The sequence below is a fragment of the Mercenaria mercenaria genome, chromosome 2, assembly GCF_021730395.1.
Source record: "Mercenaria mercenaria strain notata chromosome 2, MADL_Memer_1, whole genome shotgun sequence".
NCBI lineage: Eukaryota > Metazoa > Mollusca > Bivalvia > Venerida > Veneridae > Mercenaria > Mercenaria mercenaria.
The window spans coordinates 94,147,976-94,167,392 of NC_069362.1; the positions used below are offsets into that span (position 1 = coordinate 94,147,976).

At 34.2% G+C, this 19,417-nt stretch overlaps 2 protein-coding genes across 6 annotated transcripts in view; one reads left to right on the plus strand and one right to left on the minus strand.

The window, feature by feature from the left end:
- Positions 1-5,989, plus strand: part of LOC123564610 (arf-GAP with dual PH domain-containing protein 1-like) — a 59,347-nt gene extending 53,358 nt beyond the window's left edge. For both annotated transcript variants that reach the window (XM_045358316.2, XM_045358318.2), the window contains one exon: positions 339-5,989. Coding sequence is in view for 1 of the 2 variants with exons in the window: in XM_045358318.2 (XP_045214253.2) it covers positions 339-364 (26 nt within the window). In the remaining variant the exon portion in view is untranslated. The remainder of the gene's footprint in view (positions 1-338) is intronic.
- Positions 5,990-7,823: 1,834 nt separating this feature from the next.
- LOC123564612 (uncharacterized) overlaps positions 7,824-19,417 on the minus strand; it is a 32,302-nt gene continuing 20,708 nt past the window's right edge. For all 4 annotated transcript variants that reach the window (XM_045358321.2, XM_045358322.2, XM_045358323.2 and 1 more), the window contains exons 12-13: positions 14,979-15,141; positions 7,824-12,918 (exon numbers count right to left, since the gene is read on the minus strand). In XM_045358321.2, coding sequence (XP_045214256.2) covers positions 12,284-12,918; positions 14,979-15,141 — 798 coding nt within the window. In that variant the 3' untranslated portion in view covers positions 7,824-12,283. The remainder of the gene's footprint in view (positions 12,919-14,978; positions 15,142-19,417) is intronic.

Below are 19,417 nucleotides of genomic sequence, written 5' to 3' on the forward strand. Positions count from 1 at the left end.
TCAAAATTTTGGCCCTTTTTGTAAATAGAAAATTCTTGGTTAAAATTTTTGTTTAGGTCCACCTTTTCTCAAAAACTATAAAAGCTACAGCTTTGAAACTTTGCTCACTTGTTTATCATTATTAGTTGACTAAGTAGGCCAAAACCCATAACTCTGACCTGCATTTTATCCGAATAATGGTCCTTTTTGCACTTGCAGATGAGCGCGGTGCTCTTGTTCTGCAAAGCAGCTTACTGATAACAAGACCGGTAATCTATAGACCCAAATCTGAATTTGTCAGGCAGGCAGGATGTTTATTTTAATCAATTGTGTATGTGTTATATATTTTCTAATTTCAGTGTATACAATGATGAACAGAAAGTGAAGGAAAAGGACTTATACCTGTTTGCAAGATGATACACATGAACAACTTGCCAAATATTAACTACCTGTAGTGCTGATGATTGAATGTTGGACTGTATTTCTTGAACAAAAGGACTATTAAGACTCAAGGTCATGAAAACTGGTTTTGAGACCAGTCCCAAAACTCTTGCGTTTGATTGGTTGTTTCTTTAGCATAATTTTGAATTTGACCAATGACAATATTGCATCGTCAGACTGGTATCCAGATTTAGTTTTATTACCTGGGAACGAGTCTCTATATTTTAGTCATCATTACATCCCGATGACTTCCAAGTTTGTAACTTTTTTTTCTTTTTTGTTATTCCTATGTGTATTTTAGAATGTTTCGCAGTGAAGAAGAAAATCTTGAAGCATTTTAATGTTGATTTTACTTAGAGAATATCTGTGGGCTGAATGCTAGTGACAGCTATATCATGGGCAGAGTGATTATATATATGAGGTGCTACATTTTAGATATTTAAAACAAACTCAGTTTTTGAAAATATCAGTTTGAACAGTAAAACGCAAAGTATGTTTGTTTAGTAAAAGGTTTGACTGATAGAAATATTATATAATTAGATTTAGGCAAAGCTGCTAATGTAATCTATTTTGGATATATATACACATTCAGTCCTATTGGAAACATTCAGTTTATTACTAAGTTTTAATTAATCTTTACCCTGCTAAATTTGTGAAATGGACTGGTCCATGATTCAATATAGGCAGTACCACTTATTTTTCAAAGGGATGTTTCCTTAAAATTTACTGACTGAATAGCGAACAGTGCAGACCATGATCAGACTGCATGGATGTGCAGGCTGATCTTGGACTGCACTGGTTGGAAAGGCAGAATCACTTGCCGCCAGCAGGTTAAAGATTAAAATCTCTAGGGCAGAAAATTTTCCAGTCTGCAAATTTTGGAATATCCCATCAAGAAACATATTGTGGAAAGAACATGATGAGCCAGTTGTCCAGAATCATCATTGAAAATAAAGGGTGAATGTAGCTTTTCCAAATACAAAAGACTCAAAATTAATGCAAGGGAAAGAATTCTGAATTTCTGTATAAAGACATGTTTAAGGGTGTATTGTTATTGTTAATGCATTGGCATGAGATTACTAATTATGTCTCCCACCACACAGTGGTGTGGGAGACATACTGATTTACTCCTGTCTGTGTGTGTGTCTGTGACAGATCCTGTCCGCACTCTAAGTCGAACATTTCTCATCCGATCTTCACCAAACTTGAACAAAATGTGTTTGACCATAAGTCCTCGGCCAAGTTCCATAACTAGCCAAATCGGCCAAGGCACTTCAGAATTGTGGCCCTTGAACATAATTACCAACACTACTGATACAGCATTGTAGACTGGTTACTCAAACAGTATACAAAGACAGACTTACTACTCGGATGCTTAGGCAGTTGTGGGAGACAAGCACTTTCCTCAAAAGCACCTCTAGTTTCTTGTTTGTTGTATATTTGCTCTTCCATGTTTGAAATCAAATAAATTATCTCATTAAGAAAAAAAGTTTAAAGGTCAAAATTAGGTTTATAATACATTCCTGTTAACTTTCTGTTTCGTATGTGTGCCATAGTTTTAAGCTTCTTTTATGGGGCTGGATTGCCGTTGATTCTTGTTTTGAATTGGTTAGTATTTTCAGTGTGTATTAAATAATAAGGTAGGACTAACATTTTCAGCTTTATCTAACTTTGATAGTTACTAGTCTTTATAGTTCTTACAATTAAAGATTAACTTGCATGGTAAATACTAGCTTATATTGCTTCATTGAAGGTGAAATTGAAATAATTCTTGTCACAACTAACATATGCAAATTCTGTCATTGTTTCTCAACTAAACAATGAGCAAGATGATTTTATGTTGACTTGACTACTCATAATTATATTGTTTATATGTAAACATTTTATATCTCTGTACATGTATCTCAGTATTGTTTGTGTAAAACAGCATCATGATTAAATGCAATTTTATTGTTTCAAAGACACAAAAATCACTACAGTAATATGTTAATAAACTTAAGTTACTTAACTCCATTTTTTAGTTACCATAAACTAATTTGTAATTTATATCTTTTGTCAAAATAAATTTTTATTCATATTTTTGTATACTTTTTGCATAATACATTCCTCTGTACATAGATGAACATGTGTAATTCTGGTATCATATTTTTAGCTCACCTGAGCTAAAGGCTCAGGGTGAGCTATTGTGATCGCCCGGCGTCCGTCAACACTTTCCTTTAAACAACATCTTCTCCTAAACCACCAGGCCAATTTTGATGAAACTTCACAGGGATGTTCCTTGGATGGTCTTCTTTAAAAAATTGTTAAAAAAAATTAATTCTGTACCGAACTCTGGTTGCCATGGCAACCGAAAGGAAAAACTTAAAAAATTTCTTGTCCAAAACCACAAGGCCCAGGGCTTTAATATTTGGTATGTAGCATCATATAGTGGTCCTCTACCAAGATGGTTCAAATTATCCCCCTAGGGTCAAATATGGCCCCGCCCCGGGGGTCACATGTTTTATATAGACTTATATAGGAAAAAACTTTAAAAAAACACAAGACCCAGGCCTTTTATATTTGATATGTAAGCATTGCCTTGTGGTCCTCTACTAAGATTATTCAAATTATGCCCCTAGGATAAAAAGAGGCCCCGCCCCGGGGGTATCAAGTTTTACATAAACTTATATAGGAAAAACTTCAAAAATCTTTTTGTCTGAAACTGCAAGGCCTAGCTAGGCTTTTGATATTTGGTATGTAGCATTGCCTAGTGGTCCTCTATCATAATTATTAAGTTATGCCCCAGGGATGAAAAGAGGCCCTACCCCAAGTTTTACATAGACTTATATCTAAAGGAATTTTTTTTAAAAAATCTTCTTGTCTGGAAGTTCAAGGCTTAAGCCTTTGATATTTGGTATGTAGCATTACCTAATGGTTCTCTAACAAGATTGTTCAAATTATGCCCCTGGGGTGAAAAGAGGCCCTTCCCCAGGGGTCACTTAAATATGAGTTATTTAGGAAAAAATACTTCAAAAATTATCTGATCATATTTCCTAGACTGTTTGAGTACAATTACCTAATGACCCCAATTAATTAGGGGTCACTTGACTGTGACCTTGACCTACTGACCTACTTTTTTGTTTTTTAAGAAACAGCCTTGAAATTTGGATGACATTACACAGTTTTGCACACCGATCTTAACAGCATAGAACTTTGGACCACATCAGTAACTTTGAATAAAGATTTCAATACTCATCTTTAATGTTCTTAGCCCTGACCTACTGACCTACTGTTTTGTTTTTGAAGCTACAGCAAAAAGATTTGGACCACATGTATAATGTTTGATACAGATTTCAATACTGATCTTGAATATTCTGAATTGTGACCTACTGAACTAATTTTTCATTTTTGAAGTTACAGTATAGAAATTTGGACCACATGTAGAACTTTTGATACAGATTTCAATACTCATCTTAAATATTACTAACCCTGACCTACTGACCTACTTTCTTGTATTTGAAGCTAAAGCAAAGAGATTTGGACCACATGTATAATTTTTTAACAGGTTTCAGTACTTATCTTGAAGAATCTTTACCATGACCTTCTCATTTTTGTTTTTGAAGCTTTAGCAAAGAAATTTGTTCAAGCAAGCAATTAAACTCAGGTAAGCGATATAGGGCCATCATGGCCCTCTTGTTTTTATAACATTTTAACATATTTAAGAAAATTATTTAGCTATTTTTCATTCCTGTGTTATTATATAATTTTATATTTGTGCTAAATTGAACAAAACTATTTATTTCATCTACTGGCTAGGAACCAGTAACCGTACAAGACCAGTTTCTGGATAAGTGTAATAACAACTTCATTTTGACATTATTGTTCGGATGTTGTTTTTGTTTCACATGTCTAGGAGGAAAACGTTTACTGCAAGTCAGTAGAAATTCATAATGATGGTTGTCTCACCTGTGTCTAAAAACATTATTTCAGTACATGGAGATTACATTGTGCATGTGCAACCTTTTTAACTGGTTGAGATACCAAGTCCAAATAGAAATAATTTACCTGTATATTTCATTCAGTGATGACATTGTTGATTTTAATTCAATGATACAAATTTCTATGAATGCAAGGCTGTAAATGGCTATTCAGATTCATGTCAGACAAAATTCTGTTTATAGTAAGGTGTTTTGTACTGCTTTTGTTGGTGGTTTTTACTATCGAGTTCCCTTTAATATGCAATTTTTGGAGAGACTAAAGTTACAGAAGCCTAAAAATATATATCGGTTACTGGTTTTTATATCATATTTACTGTCAGTCATTCTATTAAAAAGCATTTGTTCGGCAGCGAGTTTTCTAGCCAGTAAAATTTACTACTTTTTATGATCCCATTTGGGCACATGGAAACAAACAATTTACATCACTAATACTAGGTGATACTGGTTATTTATTCAGATGAGTACTGAAAGAAAAACATTAAATTCTGTCTGGCTACTGGTTCCTAGTTGGTATAGTATGCATTTATCTTTAATAAAAAATATCGTATTGAAAGAATTTATCATATTTTTAAAATTAATATATTTATCATATTTAAAAAAATAAATTTACAATTGATTGCAACTCCCAAGATACATTGATGTTGCCTGGTAAAAGGTTTCTGTGAGATATTTTGCAGCTGGGATGCTCTTAGTAAAATATACTGTGCAGATCAAGCAATTAATTAACTATTTACATCTCTTGTTTTCAATCTTAATAATTTTGTTTTTTTAGACTTTTACAAAAAACTATTTATTGAATAATTTCATATTGTTCCTTTGACTTAATAAATCTTAGTCTTCCAGCTTGCAACTTGTTTTGATGAAGAACACTTACATTTGTTATATATAACTCATACATACTACTTGAAACTTTAGTATTTATAGACATTTTGCACTTGGGGAAGGGGACCAATGGCCAATTACTTATCCCTCGAAAATTTCCCATTATGACATGATTGATAAGTTAATGAAACAGTTGACAACACTTTTTGTATCAAGATAAAGTTTCTAAGCCCGTATTCATCAACGTTTGAAGGCTGAAACAACTTAGACTTAAATAGCAGATTTTATAAAAAAGATACAGGCATGAAATTTAACCGAGCCATATGTAGCTATAGAATGAACTTACTTGTCAAGTTTCATCACAGCTTACACAAACAATGAAGAAAGAAAATATAGCATTTTAAAGTACAAATGTATAGTTTCAGACTTACAGCTTTAATGAATATGGACTACAATAAAAGCAATAAAATTAGTAGACAAAAATGTTTTGAAGTAAGAAAAGAATATAGAATAATGTTTGGTCGAGGTCAACCTGGGTTCTCAGAAAGCCAAAACAGTAGATACCTAAAGTATATAACCGAGCAACATTTTACAGTGGTACATTGAATCATCATGACTGAAAACAACAGGGTTATTTATCATTTTCTGTTAGAAATGTATAACTTGCTTATAATAATAGAAAAATAGAATGGTACCATTTTTTTAAGAAAAGAAACAATGGTTAGAAAATATTATTATGATGCTTTCTGTAATAAAACTTACTAAATATTGTTAGAGCTTACTTTTTCTTCCTGAAAAGCCAGTATCTTGTTTCTTTTGCCAAACATAGTTCCACACGAATATATTTAAAATGCAAAGCTGCTTCAAATACTAATTCTGACATGTGCTGTTACTTTATGATTGGTGCAAGTCGTGTTCCAGTAGGAAATGTAATGAATAAAAACGAAAGGTTACAAGAGTTAACATTGCTTCAGTCATATGAAATTATTAATGCAGTTAAACTTGCCTTCCAAGGGAGTACCAAAGTCTGGCTGCTTAAGATAGGTGAATGCTGAAGAAAAGTTTAAATTTGAACAAAATCAGTTTGAGAAGTTAGCTGTCTGCTGCTTAAGGCAAGCTGTTGCTTTATGGCCAGTAAGACACGTTCAACTATATACCTTTTTCCTGCAAACTCTATGATTGCTTTAGCAGTAACTGGACATCTCTTTTCTCCCATCCCCTCCCCTCTGACCCTTAATTTAATCAAATATACTGTAATATTCATTTCATCCCATTTAACAATCACCTTAGAAATTGTTGTTTTTCAATTTTTATGTTGAAACACATTAATGTAATAGCCTTGAGCTTGACTATTGAAAGAACTGGTAGAGCTATTGTACTCGTCCATTTGTTGGCATCCACATCAGCGTCTGTTTCTATAGTGCTCATGGTGAACATAAAGGATCTTGCCCTCATGTCCATCGTTTGTCCAAACAAAACTTTACAGGAATTTAAGTTATATCAGATTCCTTCAAATCTAGGTCATCCATGCAGAATTCTTGTTGCCATGGCAACCTGTTAAAGGGAAAACTTTCACAGCAATGTTCCTGTGGTGACCCTCTACCAAATTCCTTCAAATCATTCCGTTTTATTAAAAAACGGCTGCCAGGACTAGTATTATGGCAAATTTTGAAAATCTTTCCTTTCTGAAACTGCTAAATAATTTCAGAGCAATGTTCCTTGGGTGATCCTCTTGTTAAATTCTTTCAAACATCTTTTTTTTCATTAAAGAAACATTGCCTCCAGCAGGTGGGGCTAGGTTTTGCTATATTGCTGTATGAAAATTTTTCAAAAATATTTTTTTTTTAAAACTGCTTGCTGGATTTCAAAAAGTTTCACAGCAATGTTCCTTCAGTGACCCTCTACTTTCCTCAAATAATTCAGTTTTGTTAAAAATCATGCCCCCCAGTGGGTGAGACTAGTTTTCCCTGGATGGCTTTATGGAAAATTCTGAAAATCTTGTTCTCCAACTGCTGGACCAATTTCAAAATAATTTTACAGCAACGTTCCTTAGGCGACTCTTTTCCAAATTCTTTCAACCAATTTCAATTTGTTTGAAAAAAATTAGCTGACTGGGACCAGAGCTAATTTTCTAAAAATGACAATGACTTTTGTAAAAGTTAAAAATAATTCTCTTAAACTGCTGGCTTGATAGTTTCCCATCAATGTTACTTGGGTGACCCTCAACTAAATTCATTCAGGTCATTCTGTTTATGTTAAAAAACATGGCTGCCAGGCGGTGAAAATCCCAATCTGAAACTGCTGGCTTGATTTAAAAATAATTTCACAAGATTGTTCCTTGTCCAAAACAAGAGCCTTTGCCAGAGGGTTAGGTTCAGTGTACTTGCCTGTGACCTTGGACTTGACAGCAGAGATCAGTTGCGATTTTGGTGCACCTCACTGTTAATAATTCTGTACAAAGTTTGGTTGGAATCCCTTGAATTATTTCCAAGTTACAGAGAAGTCACCAAGTGTTTCAAACAAATGGAAAAACTAAAACAAATTAAAGGCAGACAGGCAATTACCATGTCCTTTCAGGGGCATAATAAAAAAAACAACATCAAATAATCTGGACACTTTATTGCAATAATAATGGAGCCATCCTTTACACACATACGCACAGAAACATAATGTACATGTACAGATATAAATAAATTTGGTAAAAAATTCATTTTCTGGTAGGGGCTCAGTTAATCAGTAAAGTAGTGTTTACAGTACCTGACATCTGATCTATACAGAACAAAAATAGGTAACCACCATTTGCTATTTTGCCAAAATTACTATAAGTCCTTTTTTTAAATTAAGATTATTTTTAGATCCGCATGAAAAAAATAAACATATATATGGAGTCACGCAAAGATGAGATTTATTCATTTTACTACTAAACCTCATTTTTCAAAAGTCGCAAAAATACCCATACATGTTATTTCTAGAAAAGGGATTAATACAATTTTATAGGAATATGGTGGGGTAGTTTCTGTTTTTTACTGAAATATGGATAAATATCATATAAATATCAAAATTAAACATTCTTTTTTCGATAGAGCAGGAAAATGACATTATTTTGTTTTCTCCCTCAACATTTTTCATTGGTTTATAGAAAATTCTAGACATTTTTGTGTATTTTATTGTGACATTCCAAAAATCGGTTGAAATCATAAAATGAGTATATTTATATGATGCCTTTGTTTTGATTTTGTTGAAATGTTATCAACAACGTATTGTTATAGGTTTACATTCAAGACAGTACTTTCAGTAATTTTTAAGAAACTGGCATAATAAATTGTGGATTAGCTATTTTATTCAGAATATTTATACAGCAAGACTTAAACAAAAGCAACAGAGATATAATAAGCCTATCTTCACTAAAATATTTTATGATTATGTATCGAGATAAATCTAAACTAGAGCTATCACTAAAGGTGATGAATGTACCCCCCGCGTGCACTGACACAGTACATTGCAATTTGACGCACACAAGATTGCATAATTATGTGGACTGTATGTATATAGACTGTATGTATACAGTATAGTAACAAAAAACAAAGTCCCATAACTATGCAGAATATTTATCTAAAAGAATGTAACATGCACCATGCACAACTAGGGTTGGTACTGACCACTTGTGTGAAGTTTCATTAAATTGTGTGCAAGGATTTGGTAGATTAGACATGCACAAGATTGCATATGCAGACTGTATGTACATAGTATGTTAACAAGAAACAAAGTCCCATAACTGTGCAATTTTTGTCGCTGAAAGAACCTAACATGCCCCATGCACAACTACTGTTGTTACTGATCACTTGTGTGAAGTTTCATTAAATTGTGTGAAGGGGATGAGGAGAGATGGTGCGCACAAGACTGTGTCTATGTATAAAGTATAGTAACAAAAAAACAAAGTCCCATAACTCTGCAAAAAATTTTTCTAAAAGAACCTAACATGCCCCATGCACAACTACTGTTGGTACTGATCACTTGTGTGAAGTTTCATTAAATTGTGTCAAGGGGATGAGGAGAGATGGTGCGCACAAGATTGTGTCTATGTATATACATGTAGTATAGTAACAAAAAAACAAAGTCCCATAACTCTGCAAATTTTTTTTCTAAAAGAACCTAACATGCCCCATGCATAACTACTGTTGGTACTGATCACTTGTGTGAAGTTTCATTAAATTCTGTCAAGGGGATAAGAAGAGATGGTGCGCACAAGATTGCGTCTACGGACATTCCTACATATGGATACTTACGTGGCTACTCTTTTGTTCTCTCTATTGTTCTTTTAGCCACGTAAGAGAAAAATAGCCACATAAAAGCCTTACGGAATGAATGACATCAAAGAAAAAGTACAGTTACCTATTGTTCCTATAGCCACCAAAGTATGCAAATGTGAGCTCGGACAGACGTACAGACAGACAGACAACCTGAAACCAGTATACCCCCCCTTACAACTTTGTTGTCGGGGGGTACAATAATCATAATCAAATATATTTAATTCTGTGAAATACATCAAGTAATTGTGTATGTAGAGCTGGGATCACAATTAAACGCTATCTAGTAACAGCTGTTTGTTAAATACTTCATGTTTTTTTAAGAGGCTTTACATATTCATACTGAACATACAGTACTGTTTAATAACATCATACACACAAACAGGATTATTGCATGTATACGTAGATTTTGTATAGTAACTGTATATTTTCAAATAACAAATTTAGGCAAAATATCTTAAGAATCTCTTTAAGTTTAGTAAAAGTCCGTTAGTGGTTCATCTTTCATCTAGCAGCAACCACATACAGCCACTGCGACTAATGTCTGTGAAATTCTGACAAATACTGACTATAATCTACTTGTATACTAAATACTCGAGTCTCAATTAAGTGAGCAAGAATCACTTTTGGAGGAAACGGCCACATAACATACACTGTACAATTAAAACACATTTCTTCTGACTCATATATACATTCATATACACTGTCACATATCCTTCACAACATATTATACTGAGCACTGCACAACATTTAATAAATATATTGCATACATTTTCCAGGGAACATAGTAGCATGTTCATAGATCCTGAGGTATTTCCAAGTTATTCAGAGATGATAATACAGTAAATACAGATATAAATATCCTTTATATACAGTGTATAAACGTTTTACATTTCCAGCAATTTTTTTTCCTATCACCACTTTTTTCTATCATTAAATGTCACTTTCTTCATTTATTCTAATCATGTGTAACTTATATCATCATCATGGGACATTTTTCTATCATCATCCTGTGACACTTCTTCAATCATCATTACCATATCATCACCTTTCTTCAAAGTATCATTCCACCATTAATTTAGCATGTGTGTGTTCGGGTAAAGCATCTTTTTCCATAATTTTACAGTCATAAGTGACAGTGTCTACTTGAAGCAGTGAGCACAATGCCCAACTTTATTTCATGTTGCAACATCATGTGGCACATATTTTCTACTTTCAAACATGTGCCAACTTTTCCTATATTCATCATGTTCCACAGCTCTCAATTAATTTTGTCAGCTAACAATTATTCAGAATAAAGCCTTAACTGCCATTTAACTAGATACTCAAAATATAACAATTCTAAAATCTGTTCATATATATCAACATTTAGATTTCTTTGTTAATATCTACAGAAAAAGCAGTGTTTTACATATCTAAAATGCAAAACTAAAATGTAAACTCAGGCTAATAACTGATGCCAACAAACCAACCAAATATTTTGTCGTTTTTTTAACAGTCATGATGTCTGCACTATGTCTGCACTATGTTGTTCTTGCACACCAGAAATGAGTTTTGGTTAAAAAACAAACAAACAAAAAACTGTACTGAGCAGTACACAAAAAACTTTATGTTACAACAAGTTGTTTATTCTCAAGTATATGTCCTAAATATGACCAGGAATGGAAAATGTAACCACTGTCCATGTTTCACTTAGGTGATTTTTGCTTTAAACTGAGGCAGAACTATTTTTTCGCAGTTAATTTCTGGCAATAATCCCTATAAATATTAAGTAACCTTTCTAACTGAGTGATCTAGCGTCACTATGAACAGCATCCTGGGTAATAAATGGCTGACCTCCAGAGAGCCAGAGTTTTATCACTACCAGGTTAATAGTGAAGGATGTCTGCTATAAATGCCATTGGTACTTTTAGTGAAAGTAGTCATTAATCATTTAGCAAATTATTAATTCATTGGGAATTAGCACTTTAAAAAGCCATTTCTAAAATATACTGCTATACTGACTGAAAACTGCTTACCAATAAGTGCTTAACTTTGACACCTCGGATTGAAATGGAAGCCTACTTGTAAGAATACTGGAACATGTTTACCCCAATCTGTCTACCATTATACTCAAAATAGATAGAAATGTCTCTTAATCATTTATGATAATGGTAAATGGACCTGAAGTTGATATTTTCATTGTAAGCTGCAAATTACAGGTAAAATCTTACTGTTTTACAACATGATTACAACTTATATCCTGATTAAAATTAATGATAATTCAGAAAAAAAGTGCTTATCAGCTTCTCCACATATTTTACAAACTTATTCCACACTTTTCAAAACAACTGATATCACAGAATTTCAGTATTGTCACATTTAACTTACAGTTGATAAAATAACATGTTTTCCCTGTCAACCAAAAACACACTGAAAAAATCTGCAGGTATGCTACTTTAAAAAGATACCATTCTGATAAAACTGAGCCGCACCATGACAAAATCAACACAGTGCATTTGCGACCAGCATAGACCCAGACCAGCCTGCGCATCCTTGTCAGGATCCATGCTGTTTGCTAACGGTTTCTCTAATTGCAATAAGCTTTGAAAGCGAACAGCAAGGATCTTGACCAGACTGCGTGGATGCGCAGCCTGGTCTGGATCCATGCTGGTCGCAAACACACTATGTTGGTTTTCTCATGGTGCGTCTCATTATGATGATTCAATTTCATTTACAATTCAATATAATACAATGTACTAAAACACTACCAGAACTTCATTCATCTGATATGTGAAGCTGTTGAGTTAGGTTTTCTATATTGTCTGCATTTTGTGTTTTTCCACTTTTTCCTTCTTCATCTGTACCGTCTGCTTCACAATTTTCACCATCACATGTGTGTTCTTCCTTCACGCTTCCCCCAATATCACTTGACATTTCGCCATCTTGATTATTTCCTTCAGGCATTTCAGTGCACGAGTCTTTTATGAGCATGGCTGTCTCCTTTTTGGAAGCAACATGGAAAAGTTTACAATAATTATAATCAAGAGGCACTGCTATACCATTTTTCAAAACTGGGCGAATTACAAACTTAAAATGATGAGTCAATTCATCCTTTTCGTAGTCTGGAATTTCGAACCATGTCACCTTAAAGTATGGTTCTGTAACATGTCCGAGAAGTTTCGCGACCCCAGAGTCAATTTTAATCTGATAAACTCGATAATGATCGATTATGTCGGGACTTTCGGCTTTCCAGTGAAGCGTGAAACAATCAAGACTGGTTATGAGCTGGTAGAGAACCTCACAAAGCTGGCCACCGATGCCAGGACGGAACTCCCGTAGTGTGTGACAGGAAACGCGCATCTTGTCTAACTCGTTGTACGGGATGTTGATTGGATTGCCATATGCATCAACTGAAAATAAACATAACTGTTAAATCAACTGTACTTTTAAAAAATTGAAAGTTGCTGACAAATATTCAAAGTTGTCTGGCTCTAAAATGTTGAATTCTAAACAGTTCAGACACTTTCTTCACAAGTAAACAGCAACTTCTTAATATAACACTGACCATAATGACCAGTTAAACTGGAAGTCTTTCAGGGATATTGTCACAGAAAAAAAGTTGTTAAACCTGTCTATGTAAGACTGTCTTCTAAGATATGTAACAAAACCTGACAGCAATAATTTTACATAAATTACAGATTTAATTAGTTTCCTAATTTTGACAATCTCAGGGTTGTCAATAAGTTTTTGGTGAACAGGCTGAAATAGAAATGTAGGTGGCCAGCATGCTCCCCCGGAAAATTTTGAAATTCAGCGCTTCATTTTCTGCATTCTGGGGCATTTTGGGAGCATTTAAGAACATCTTTTCCACTGCATTTTTAAATACAATATACCCCTTATTTTCACATTTTTATGAACTCCCCTGGTATATTTGGAGAAAATGATAAAAATGAATTTACATGTTCATGAATGCATTTTTCAAGTCCTGAAATGTTATATCTAACTCGTCACCACACTTCAACTATTTGTTGTACTTCTATGCAAAATTAAATAGTTATTGCACTACTGTATATCTAAATTCAAAACTCTACTGAGAATTAAACATGTACCTGTATTTCTCCCCAAATGAATTTTTACAATTTGGCATGACAAAAAATGTCACTGTTAGAACCATCAAAACAAAAATGTACAGAGTTAGAAATAATACAAGCTTAGGCAATAGAAAATTAACTGTTTGATTCTCATCCCCACCTATCCGTATCAAAAACCCCTAGCCTCGATTTTGTTTTACTGATCAAAATCCGGATATCCAAAATTGTATGTTCGTTTCTTTTTGTTGTTGTTTCTTTTAAACTGGGACCGTCACTCATGATTTCAAAATTCTTGGAATTAAATTTTCGCGGATGTCCCGTATTATCGCGGATGTTCCGTCACTCTTTCATCATTCCGAAGTTTTTGCTACAAAATAGAACTTTGACACTACGATAACTGATAAATATTTTTCATGTAGATCTCATATTTATTCAGTCCATGAAACATGATTTTCATTTCTTTGACGTTAGCTTGGATGACGTACGTATATCATCAGCTTAAATAATTTTGTAGATAAAATACGTCACGCGTTCTACATCTAAAGCTGTCATTAGTTTATCGCATGTTTTAACTCAAGTCAAAGATCGACAGGCACGTGGCAGTGTATGAAATACACTACGTATAAATATGACATGTCGCTCGGCAATTAAGGTGATGACACGCTGTGTATTATGAACGGAAACGGCTGGGGTAATATCAATTTTTAGACTGGGTGGAGAGTTCTTTATACAAATTATATTTTCATGAAAGAATCATGAAAACAACTTTTAAAATACTATGGTCGGCGGGTTTAGCTTTTTAGGCCCGATTTTTTACAAATTTTTTTGCGAATCTGAACCGACCCAAATGCCATTTGAACTGTCCATTTCGGACGGCGGCTGGTTCTTATTGACAACCCTGCAAACTGTCGAAATAAATATGGTTCAAATCCTGTTGGTTCCTGAAAATACTATCATCTGTAAAAAAAAAAATCTCCAAATTCCACTGTATGATTATTTGTCTGATGATCATCTCTATTCCATAGAAAGCATGTTTTTTTCTGGCTATCATCTTTATAAGAGAGATTTGCCTCCCCCTCAACCCATTCCAAAGAAAGTATATTTTTCTGACAATATAATTTGTCAGACAGATTTACCTCCCCTATCCCACAAAATGTTTAATTTTCTGACATCTTTGTTGAACAGACTTGCCTCCTGATTCCAAAAAATGTGTATTTTTCTAAACATCATTTTTGTCGAACATATTTACCTCTGCATTCCACAGAATTTGTATTTTTCTGACAATCATCTTTGTCAGAATGTCTTCCCTATGCATTCCACATAATATAGATTGTAGATTTTTTTTTACAAAAATCATCTACTTTGGCAAATATACTTACCTCCCCATTCCACAGAATTTGGATTTTTCTCACAATCATCTTTGTCAGACTGGAAGCTGTTTTTGGCCACATCAATAAGTGGGTATGAGGTAGAAGTGTCTGGTTTCACTGAGATACAGTCAGCACATGGGAATGCTTCCGGCAAACCATCACCTGGTAATATCTGCAATGAACATGTCGTCATCAAGATTCATATAGTTTTTTTTTTTCTGCGTAATACTGTCAGATTATCACTACTTAAAGGGGACTAATTTTTATGGAATCTGAGACTGTGCTACCGACAAATAGGACTAATTTATTGTCATAAGAATTTGAAATCCATGAATTCATGCCCCTGAAAAACAGGCACAGAGGAAGAAACCATGAATACTAATTTTATTGCATGCCTCCTAGGTAAAATAAATAAGCAAAAATCTGCCAATTTCTTATGATTGGTGTGCAATTTGGAAACAGTGAAATGAATATGGGCAGCATGAAAAATACCATTATTGACATAGATAATGCATTCCCAATACTTGCCACTGTACCTTTTACATTCTACATGGGAGATAATCTATATTAATATAAGAACAAGTTACAGTTCTTGTGCTTTTCATTTTGTTTCATTTTCATCTAACATGGTATATAGATATGTAAACAGAATTCCCTTAACTGGATTTAATGTTATTTTCTTAAATCATAAAATGATAAAAAATGCAAAAAACAAACACTGAATATAACAAGAGGGCCAAGATGGCCCTAGGTCGCTCACCTAAGAAACACACCATAACAGTGTAAAACATGTCTGACCTAGTGATTTCATGGAAACAAATATTCTGACCAATTTTCATTAAGATTGGACCAAAAAATTGGTCTCTTGCGATAAAACAAGCATTTTCTTAGATATGACCTAGTTTTTGACCCTAGATGACCCATGTTCAAACTCGACCTAGATTTTATCAAGGCAATCATTCTGACCAAAATTCATGAAGATCAATTGAAAAATACAGCCTCTATCACATACACAAGTTTTTTCTTAGATTTGACCAAGTGACCTAGTTTTTGACCTCAGATGACCCATCTTCAAATTCGACCTAGATTTCATTAAGGCAATCATCCTGACCAAATTTCATAAAAATCAATTGAAAAAAACAGTCTCTATCGCATACACAAGATTTTTCTTTAATTTGACCTAGTGACCTAGTTTTTGACCTCAGATAACCCATATTCAAACTCGACCTAGATTTCATCAAGGCAATCACTCTGACCAAATTTCATGAAGATCAATTGAAAAATACATCCTCTATTGCATACACAATGTTTTTCTTCAATTTGACCTAGTGACCTAGTTTTTGATCCCAGATGACCCATTTTCGAACTCGGCCTAGATTTTATCAAGGTAATCATTCTGGCTAAATTCCATGAAGATCAGTTGAAAAATACAGCCTCTATTGCATACACAAGGTTTTTCTTTGATTTGACCTAGTGACCTAGTTTTTGACCCCAGATGACCCATTTTCGAATTTTGGTCTAAATTTCATCAAGGTAATCATTCTGACCAAAATTCATGAAGATCAATTGAAAAATACAGCCTCTATCGCATACACAAGGTTTTTCCTTGATTTGACCTAGTGACCTAGTTTTTGAACCCAGATGACCCATTTTCGAACTCGGCCTAGATTTCAACAAGGTAATCATTCTGACCAAAATTCATGAAGATCAATTGAAAAATACCGCCTCTATCGCATACACAAGGTTTTTCTTTGATTTGACCTAGTGACCTAGTTTTTGACCCAAGATGACCCATTTTTGAATTCGGCCTAGATTTCATCAAGGTTATCATTCTGACCAATATTCATGAAGAATAATTGAAAAATACAGCCTCTATCGCATACACAAGGTTTTTCTTTGATTTGACCTAGTGACCTAGTTTTTGACCCCAGCTGACCCCTTTTTGAACTCGGCCTAGATTTCATCAAGGGAATCATTCTGAAAAATATTCATGAAGATCAATTGAAAAATACAGCCTCTATCGCATACACAAGGTTTTTCTTTGATTTGACCTAGTGACCTAGTTTTTGACCCGAGATGACCCATTTTCGAACTCAGCCTAGATTTCATCAAGGTAATCATTCTGACCAAAATTCATGAAGAATAATTGAAAAATACAGCCTCTATCGCATACACAAGGTTTTTCTTTGATTTGACCTAGTGACCTAGTTTTTGACCCCAGCTGACCCCTTTTTGAACTCGGCCTAGATTTCATTAAGGGAATCATTCTGACCAAAGTTCATGAAGATCAATTGAAAAATACAGCCTCTATCGCATACACAAGGTTTTTCTTTGATTTGACCTAGTGTCCTAGTTTTTGACCCGAGATGACCCATTTTCGAACTCGGCCTAGATTTCATCAAGGTAATCATTCTGACCAAAATTCATGAAGATTAATTGAAAAATACAGCCTCTATCGCATACACAAGGTTTTTCTTTGATTTGACCTAGTGACCTAGTTTTTGACCCCAGCTGACCCCTTTTTGAACTCGGCCTAGATTTCATCAAGGGAATCATTCTGAAAAATATTCATGAAGATCAATTGAAAAATACAGCCTCTATCGCATACACAAGGTTTTTCTTTGATTTGACCTAGTGACCTAGTTTTTGACCCGAGATGACCCATTTTCGAACTCAGCCTAGATTTCATCAAGGTAATCATTCTGACCAAAATTCATGAAGAATAATTGAAAAATACAGCCTCTATCGCATACACAAGGTTTTTCTTTGATTTGACCTAGTGACCTAGTTTTTGACCCCAGCTGACCCCTTTTTGAACTCGGCCTAGATTTCATTAAGGGAATCATTCTGACCAAAGTTCATGAAGATCAATTGAAAAATACAGCCTCTATCGCATACACAAGGTTTTTCTTTGATTTGACCTAGTGTCCTAGTTTTTGACCCGAGATGACCCATTTTCGAACTCGGCCTAGATTTCATTTAGGTAATCATTCTGACCAAGTTTCATGAAAATCAGTTGAAAAATACAGCCTCTATCGCATACACAAGCTAAATGTTGACAGACAGACGACAGACAGACGACAGACGACAGACAGACGACAGACGCCGGACATCGAGCGATCAGAAAAACTCACCTGAGCATTGCTCAGGTGAGCTAAAAAGTGAGTTTATTTCATAAATATTCATGAGAGATTTATGGTTTTTCTCTTCTTCACTTCCTTTTAATTTCAAATTTAACTGTGTAAACTCATATAAGTTCTCTTTAAAACGTAGAGTCAATATTTTTATCTTAAAATTATTGGAAAAAAAGAACATAACAGGTGATAAGTTCATCTCTATTCAGGGCGGACTGCACTTATTGTGCCTTTCAATTTCTCTTAATGACACATATCAAAGTACCATGTTAGATTAAAATCCCTTCAGTTGATTTAATGTCATTCTCTTATATATCAAAAATCTGAAAAATTAAGCATAATTAGCAACGGTGACAATATTGCATAAAACAAGAGCACCGCCTTGCGGGTGCAGACGCTCATCTCATTTTTTCTCTCTGTATAATAGAAATATTGACCAACCCATGATTTTCTAAGTCCAAAAGGGGCCATAATTCTTGCAAAAAGTAATGCAGAGTTACGGTACTTGCTGTGCAGTGTCAGCTTTTGATGTTGAATAAGTGTTGCAAGTTTTAACACAATAGCTTTGACTGTAAAGGAGAAAAGTTGACCTAAACGCTTTAAGTCCAAATGGGGGCATAATTTGCCCAAAATACATGTCAGAGTTATGGGACTTGATCCAGTGAGGTTGGTAATTGATCTAGAAAAAGAAAAATAAGTTTCAAATCTATATGCCTTTAAGTAATAGCTGTACGACTTGCATGCAAAACTTTAACCAGGATTTTCAAAGGGGGCATAATTTGGCCAAAATGCAGGTCAGAGTTATGGGACTTGATGCTATCAACTAGTTTTATAACCCCGAAGGCACATGCAAAGTTTCAATTCAATATTTGCATTAGTTTTAGAGATACTGGTATCGGATATGTATCCAAACAGTACCAGTATCTGAATTCTCGTAATTTCTCCTTCCATGTAACCCTTTATAAAGGGAGTACTATATGTTTTGGAATGCTGTTTCACAAGCAAGCATCGAGCGAAATTTCGTTCATCAATGGCAAGTGTTTACAGAGAAATTCTACCTTCTTTATTAAGCAATTAACATTCTGTTTTGTTTACATCCAAGGGATTCCACATGACACGCATGCGCGGAAGACAAACCCATGTTTGTCCAATTCCAGGGAGGTAAATCCTGAGCTTACGATTTGCACTCCGTTGTAGAATTACTCTCCCTTTATAATTGGATAAAATATTAAGGAAATTATATTAATCTTGCATCATATGGGTATTTAGTAACAAGGTAGAGCAGTTGCTTCAGGTGTGAGAGGTTGTGGGTTC